Source organism: Triticum aestivum, chromosome 1A (assembly GCF_018294505.1).
Source record: "Triticum aestivum cultivar Chinese Spring chromosome 1A, IWGSC CS RefSeq v2.1, whole genome shotgun sequence".
NCBI classification, from domain to species: Eukaryota; Viridiplantae; Streptophyta; class Magnoliopsida; order Poales; family Poaceae; genus Triticum; species Triticum aestivum.
This window is the reverse complement of record NC_057794.1, coordinates 9,294,410-9,302,606: the sequence shown is the minus strand read 5'-3', so window position 1 is coordinate 9,302,606 and position 8,197 is coordinate 9,294,410. Positions and strand designations below refer to the sequence as shown.

Here is an 8,197-nt window from a genome sequence, read left to right as displayed (position 1 = left end):
TAAAAACAATTTTTTTTGTGCACAAAACGTTTGTGGCGTGCAAATTACATTGTGCGCCATAATTAGGCTTTTCTGCACTAGTGTTAAGGATTGTACCACCAAGAAAATATGATGCCATAAGGATCCTTGCGCTCTAAGATGCCGACTCCAGCAAAATTCTCCAAACTGTTTTGCTAGGAAAGCCAAATTGAAAAGTTCCAGATCCTTGAAGCCTAGACCTCTCAGATAGTTTGGTCTTGTCATCATTTTTCATGACACCCATGCTGGTTTCCTTTCTCCCTGTTTGCAGCCGCATCAAAATTTCTGTATGATGGAATTTATAATTTTTTTAGGTAACTATGTTGGAATTTATATTTTTTTGAGGGGTTGATGGAATTTATATGTTTGCGCACATCCTGCTAGATCATCATCTATGTCGGTAAGTGGGCTGGCCCATGTAGGCTCTCTCTCAGCTTCCAGCCAGTTTTTTTATTTTTCTTTTCTTTTCTTTGTTTAATTCTGGTTTACTGCTTTTCTTTTTGAGGTTTGTTTTCCTGTTTTTTCTTTACCATTTCAATTTTCTACTCCTTTTTTAAATTCATGATCATTTTTAAATCCATGAGCATTTTTTCAAATTCGCTAACATCAATTAAAATTTGTGCATAAGTTTTTCAAATTCACAAATATTTTTCAAATTGAGGCCACCAACAGATGCATTGCATATGGATATCAGTCCATGCTGAAAGCCTGAAACAACGCAATGACCATGTTACATCGCCGCATAGATTAAAGAGCCACGAACGCACGGCGGCCGGCGAACTAATTAGACTAAACCTCCGGATGCATGGAGATAACCACTATTGTAAACGGAACACACGAACAAACTACTGACGGACGTGAAAGAAATGTAGGGACGAACAGATCTAACTGACGGCGGGCATAGATGCTCTGGCAAGTAGCATCCGTCGGATCGGATGATGTCGCGCGGACTGGTCTTGCTTAGCAGGTCCGCTTGCAGAAGCACTTGCGCTCGAGGCGGTGGGAGTTGCACTCGCCGTCGGGGAAGTTCTCAGTGCGGCACACGCCGGCGCAGTTGCTGTCGCTGAGGCAGGTGCCCTTGAACTTGTGGCTCTGCGACAGGCACGTCCGGGCCTCTGCCACCTTCGTCGTCCCCATCTCTGCATGCACACGACGAAGCATAGTAATTAAGCACCGGTCACCGTCCATGCATGCATCTTCTCACTGGGAAGTAAGAAGCACACTGCCGACGGTCGGACGTACCTGTGGCGACGAGCAGGAGCAGGAGGAGGAGGACGGCAGGCGCGGCGGCCATGGGACGACGGGACGCCATCTCTCTGCTTGCTCGCTTCACCGGAGATGCTAGAGAACCGACCGCGCTCTCCGCTGCTGCTGCTGCTACTACGTGGGGCTGTCTTGTCTAGCAAAGCCAAGGTGGCGTGGATACAACTAGAAGACGAGGCAGGGGTTTATATAGCCAGAGAGAGATGTAGAGTAGAGATTAGTGGTGGTTGGTGGGATATATTAATCTAGATCGCATGCATCCATCTTGCCATGGCAGCAGGGCCAGGGCTGTCCGGTCGATCGCATGCATGCCTGCCGACATCTGCTGCTGACGTCAGGGCCACGGCTGAGTGAGTGGAGCTCGTCGGCAGAGCACTGAATGCCGATGCTTTTGCCTGCGAAGCTCAGTGCTGGGATTCATTGCTTTCTGCAAACTTTACTTATTTTGCCGGCCTACTCAAGTTCTCTTTGATGCATTGACAAGACGACAAGCGGATAGACATGGGATACGATCAATTGGGGGCCGATCAAATGTGGTCACCGAATCAGTACCTTGTCGTCGGAGTAAAAAAACAAGAATTAAACCACCACATTTGCGGTTTAGTACATTGCAAAAAACATCCAAGAAAACACAATTGTAAATCGCACACCATGAAATATTAATCTTTTTTCTTTTTTGCAAATAATGTCGACCGCTCGTCTGGTCCGTTTGTCCTCGAAATTGACAAAGAAGGTCCATTTTCAGACGCTCAAAATGGGCAGTGTTGGAACCGAGCCCTTACCCTAGCTGGCCCTAGCTCTACCTCTCTCTGTCTCTCTGCACACTTCTCTCTCTGGCTCGAACCAAGGAGGAAGTAGGGAAGAAGAAGGCATAGGACACGGTGGTTTTTCCTGGTGCACCAACGCCCGCCCCGACAATGGCGTTATCCCTTGAGCTCGAACTCAATCCAATCTACACACACGAGCAGTACATCATGACTTATAGCCTCTCAGCGACGCAGCGCCCACGAAACCAACTCCAGCGAGCTCTACGCGCACGTAAGTGTTTTCCTGCCAGGTCGTCCGCCCTCGTCCATGGAGCCACGAACTCCACCACGGGACTCGATCTCCATGCCTCGCTCCTCAGCTGCATTCGCAACGCTCCGCACTCCCAGCCAGCACACCCGTCGCGCTCCAACACGATCAACGCGGCCGTTTCCAGTGCGGCGACGCGGTCACCTCCCCGGCTATCTTGCTAACAGACACACACACTCATGCACGCACTCACACAGCCTGTACACTAGTCGGACACATCTCAGACTATGCCTATAACCTAGTCGGACCATGCCCATACAAAGGTCAGACTATGCCCAGACACACACAGGGACACCCGCCACGGACCCGACGCGGCCAGCTTGCGCCCGCACGCACAGAGGCTGCGCTCAATGTGGCTTATTCCCAATAGGCAGACTGTGCGGCACCTGACAGCCTTTAACCACACGTCGGTTAAAGCGGGCACGTGCGCGCTTCTCTCCCACTATCTCCTCACTCTCCCGGCGCTCCGCCGCCAGGCTCCGCCATGGTCTCATGGAACGATGAGGAGACCAACGACTTTGCTGGATGACCCCATGAATGATGGCGTGAGTTCTACTGCACCTAGGGTTACGTTTCAGAAATTGGGGACCTTCAAGAACTCCACATAAGACATACTATTATCCAAGCGGTATTTTGCTCTTTGTCCGGCCATGAGGAAAATTGATCTCATTCCTTGGTATTGTGTCATTATGCCAAGAATTGTTGGGATTCAACAGAAGTCTTTCAACCTGAAGCCACGTAGGCTGCATCCCATGACGTGGTCATTTCAACTACCGGACCCGACGTTTATTTCCAAGGATGATGTTGTAGCGATGATCACGGTGATGTGGATAGTTTTGCACAACAGGAATAGTAATACACAACGGGAGGGAAAGTATTAGACGTAACGTGATCTTGAATGGAGACATTGTTCGAGCTCTGGAGATCCTAGCCCCTGTGTTGACACAACCTACCGTCCATGTTACGAAGAGGAGGATGCCAGATGTAGGTTGGGTCACGCTAAAATCTGATGGTACAGTTCATCACCTAACGGCCCGAGGGAGGGGGGAGGTGCATGCATTGCGGCAAGGGATCAAATTGGCGCTTTCATAATAGGAAGGTGCACTCGCTATGCTGGCGTCACCGAACCGAAGTCCATAGAGTTGATTGCATGCAGAGTTGGTCTTATACCTGCTCAATAAAATGGATTTCGACTGGTCATAATCGATAAGTAATGTTGGAATATCCAGAGTATGTGGGAGTCAAAGATGGGCTTGAGGTTTGCTAGTAATTTTTAGGGGTTGAGGCTCCTCTTTGCTGGCTGGTCTACAAACTGGGCGGCTCATATTATGGAAAAGAAGCTTTATTGATAGATTATGTGATCCATGGCTTTCTGGATGTAATCCATGGCTTTATTAATAGAGGCTCCTCAGAGAAGATTTCGCCTAATGAATAAAATGTCGAGGGATGTTAGCTATCAGGAAAGGTTCAATGGGAATAGGACAAAGGCAGAGGTTTCTAGATAGCAGATCACGCCTACCTACTCAGAGAAATCAGAGGACGTAAAAAAGTTTTCTAGGCACTGTAATTAATTAATGTCTGATCCTGAGCTCCGGCAAGTGACAAGTGGAAATTCTACATATTGTGTCAACTTGAATGCTAGGACTTGTGGTTTAACAATCGGATATGACAAGAATTCATTGCAACCACACCATCTCGACAATACACAAGGCAAAACAACACCACGAGGACTCTCTCCATGATTTTATTCAAGTGTACCTAGCAGCCTATTATGAAATAATTTTCCTTCGTTGTGGCCCTGATTTGTGGCCAAGGACACCAACAGATGACATAGACCCATGTGTTTAGAGAGAACTAATGGAACAAGCAAACAAAGAGAAGAAATGGCCATCACGAGAAGCGAACCCACTAGCAGAAAAAGGGCCTAATGTGAAGCACATTAGTCCCGGGTTGTAACTGAACCGGCACTAATGTGTTCATTAGTGTCGATTCCAATGGCTAGGCGGGCGGCGATCATTAGTACCGGTTCGTGACGAACCTTTAGTACTGATTCGTGCCACGAACCGGTACTAAAGACGTGGTGGCAAGCTTGTGTCAGGATGGGGCCCCACCAGCACATTTACTCTTTGTCGAGCCCGAGCACTCTGTTCTTCCCCTTTCCCCTCTCCTTTGTTTTCTTCCTCTTCCTCTTGAGCTCACACTCCATTTTTGCCAAAATTTGTGAAGATTTGAAGGCAACCCATGCATCCAAGTGATCACAAAGGTTAGCAACTTTGTCCTTTCATCTCTCATTGCTAGATTAGCTCTTGCAATGCTCTATAAGTATAGTGATTTGTGGGTTTTATTTTGGGAGGAATTATATGTGGTAGTATTTGATTTATATGCAATTTGAGGTCAAAATAAATCTTGGCTTGCATATGTACGTGTGGTTTACTTAGTGCCTTCCTGAGGGAGTCCTGGATTAAGGGGTCCTCGGATGGTCATACTATGTGACGTGGGCCGGACTAATGGGCCGTGAAGATACAAGATAGAAGGCCTTCCCCCGTGTCCGGATGAGACTTTCCTTGGCATGGATAGCAAGCTTGGCGGCTAGTCATACAACTTCCTTTCTCTGTAAGCCGACCTTGTACAACCCTGGCCCCCTCCGGTGTCTATATAAACCGGAGGTTTTCGTCCGTAGAGACCATCACAATCATATAGGCTGGACATCTAGGGTTTAGCCATTTGGATATCGAGGTAGATCAACTCTTGTAACCCCTATACTCATAAAAGTCAATCAAGCAGGAAGTAGGGTATTACATCCATCAAGAGGGCACAAACCTGGGTAAATATCGTATCCCCTGCCTCCTGTTACCTTCGATCCTCAGACGCACAGTTCGGGACCCCCTACTCGAGATCGCCTGGTTTTGACACCGACATTGGTGCTTTCATTGAGAGTTCCTCTATGTTGTCGATAGAAGGATCGATGGCTCGCCTTGTCGTCAACGACAAAATCAATTCTGGAAGGGCCCTAGTTCCTGGGCTGATCCTCCAGCTCGGCAGCTTCACCATGGGCGCCCGCCGGGCCGTTAAGCCCAAGGCGGTCCCCCAGATTGCCAAAAAAACATCTCCGCATCAACCCCGAAAATGTCGATAAGATGGATCCCGCAGATATCTCGTCTCACTACAAGAAATATGTCAACTTGTGACCACCACTATTGGTCACTGAATGGTCACAAATTTCCATTTGTGACCTTTTTGTGACCAAAAACATAAGGTCAAAAGCTGGCCGTCTTAAACTGACTATAGCGACCTTTCTTCTGGAATGGTCGCAAACGTTTATGACCAAAAAAAGCTTGTAGATTTAACGACCAACTGTTTTGGTCACTAGCAATCCGACCACACCACGTCAGATCAACCATGGCAAGCTGACGTGGCAGACTTATGACCAAATGAAAAGGTCGTAAAATAGAATCAGCCCGGTCCATTTCAGCCGTCTTGATGGGCCAAGCCCAATAATTCAGCCCATTTAATTTTTTTCTCTCTTTATTTTGCTTATCTGCATGGGCCTGGCCCAATAATTTTGCCTTTTATTTTCTGGGAATGGAGCCTTTTCCTGATGAATTTTTTTATATTCCATTATTGTTTTGGGCCACAGCCTTTTTATTCTAGTTCGAATTTGGGCCTTGGCCTTTTTATTTTGTGTTATGCAGCCTTTTGTAAAAAAAATCTTACAGTCATTTCTTTTTTTAGGCCCAAGCCTTTTTAGTCTAAATCTTGTTTGGGCCTCGGCCTTTTTAGAGCCCAGGTTCTTATTTTTCATAACTATAAACAGAAAGGCCCAGGTGCAGAAGTGATCCACAAGCCCAGGTTCAAACAGCAAGGCCCAGGTGCACAAGTGATCCACATAACTTCACAGAAAATAAACAGAGGTTCACAAGATCACATAACTTGACAGGTTCACATAACTTCACAGGTTCACTAGATCACATAACTTCACAGGTTCACATAACTTCATAGGTTCAAACTAGGCAGCAATGCAACAAAATGCTCAAAGACAAAGAGGTTCACAGCCATCAAACTAGGCAGCAATGCAACTACCTTAGTAGCTCAAAGACAAACTACATAGCCATCAAACTGCCTTAGCTCCAAAGAGAGCCATCAAGTGGGCTAACTGCTCTTCCTACTCTTGAGACTTCTTGCGCAGCAGCTCAAGTTCCTTGTCGCGTGCAGCTTCAGATTCTTCCGCCTTCATCTTGATTGCCGCCAATTCTTCTTGCATCACTTCAGCTTGAAGTTCAGACCTCTCCAGCTTCTGCTCAAGGTCACGAACATGAGCAGCAACTTCAGTTGTTGCTTTGCCGGAGTTGTTCCTAGATGACAGGAGCCCAACATTCCTGAGGAATGTGCTTTGCTTGACTTCGGTCTTGAGGACTTGTTCGACAATTTCAACAGCAGACTTTGGCTCTTCACCTTCTGGTACCAGCGCGTCCTTCATTTTTTCCATCTCAAGCTAGCATATGGAGGAAAATGATAGGCATTAGTGGGAGATCTATTTCACATTTTGCAAACCAAACCAAGCAAGAGAAACCAAACCAGTACACAAATGGATTATTTGAAGTAACCAAACCAGCACACAAAATCTATACAAGAAGATGATGACTAGTGACCTGGAGACATGCAATTGGAACAATATGATCACTTCATTAAGCCTAGAATGGTGGTTCTATATAAGATGGCTTCCCGAGTGAGCCGATCATCAAACTAACATTCAGATCAAATTTCATCATATCATAAAAAATGCATCAAATAGCTACAGCAAGTTCTGATATCTTTGTTGAACTATCAAACAACATCAAAGCATGGAACATAGCGTGTGTTCTTGACTGGCTCCGAATTAAACAACATCAAACCATCAAAGCATCAAAGCTAGCTATGAATCAAACAGGGCAAAGCATGGAGTGACTTACTATAGTAGTCTTGACTGGCTCCGAAAACCCATGCTTCTTGCTGTTGTGGGTGGCCTTAAACAAGTCAATCGCAGACAGCTCCTCACCCTTACGCTCTTCTTTCTGAAATGTTTTTCAACAAAAATCAAAATGTTATTCAGCAAGAATCAGAAATGTTATTCAATGAGGATCAAACGGTAAGGTCTCTAGAGAAGAGTTCTCACAGTGGCAAAAATGTGTGATGTGTAGTGCCTGGAACCAGTTCTGTGATTGTACATGACTTTTTCTCGATTCATCTTGTTCGACACACAGGTTTCCTATAAAAAAGCATACTGTCAGCATGATCTAGCACTAGCATATCATGTGCAGAACATAAAGCATCAAACAAAGCAGAGACAAACCTTGTGTCTTGGGGTAGACCACATCTACACCAGAGCTTGCCATTCACCATCCGTTAGATCAGGCACCGGAGAGTTAATGCTGACTTTATTTGCGGCTACGGTATCAAAATACTTCTTCTTGATCTGATGGCGTCTGTTCTTTGAATATTTCTGCAGAATATCTTTGCACGAGGTCTTGATGGTCTCCAAATCCGGGTTCATCTCAAAATTTGCCTACCAAGATAGCAAACAAGGTAGGAACAATATTAGTGATCATGCATAGGTGTAACAGAAAATAGATAGAACATTAACTATGAAACAAGTAGCTTACATCAACTTTCCTAATGTAGTTCTCCAATAGACTAGCATTTTTTTGTATCGCTTGAAGTGAGGAAGAACCGGAAGATGGATTTTTGCAACGAGTCTACACTCAGAAGCAAGCTTTGCTGCCTGCAGAGGCTTCTCTGGACGAATCATCCCTTCGGCAATTTGGATAGGCACCTGGCTACCAAGCGACTTGGTGATCCTCTCTAG

The 8,197-nt window shown here is 46.0% G+C and overlaps 1 protein-coding gene across 1 annotated transcript; it reads right to left on the bottom strand.

The window, feature by feature from the left end:
• Nucleotides 1-674: 674 nt before the first annotated feature.
• On the bottom strand, nucleotides 675-1,433 carry LOC123066530 (defensin Tk-AMP-D2). Its single transcript, XM_044489617.1, has 2 exons — nucleotides 1,261-1,433; nucleotides 675-1,157 (listed from the first exon to the last, which is right to left on the bottom strand). Exons 1-2 carry the CDS (start codon nucleotides 1,328-1,330, stop codon nucleotides 979-981), a joined length of 249 nt encoding a protein of 82 aa, XP_044345552.1. The 5' UTR covers nucleotides 1,331-1,433; the 3' UTR covers nucleotides 675-978.
• Nucleotides 1,434-8,197: the final 6,764 nt, after the last annotated feature.

Excerpts from the sequence above, each read along its gene's own strand:
- LOC123066530 (XM_044489617.1), bottom strand. The coding sequence starts at position 1,330 with ATGGCGTCCCGTCGTCCCATGGCCGCCGCGCCTGCCGTCCTCCTCCTC. Across the intron at positions 1,158-1,260 it reads GCTCCTGCTCGTCGCCACAG|AGATGGGGACGACGAAGGTG; the intron begins GTACGTCCGACC and ends GTGTGCATGCAG.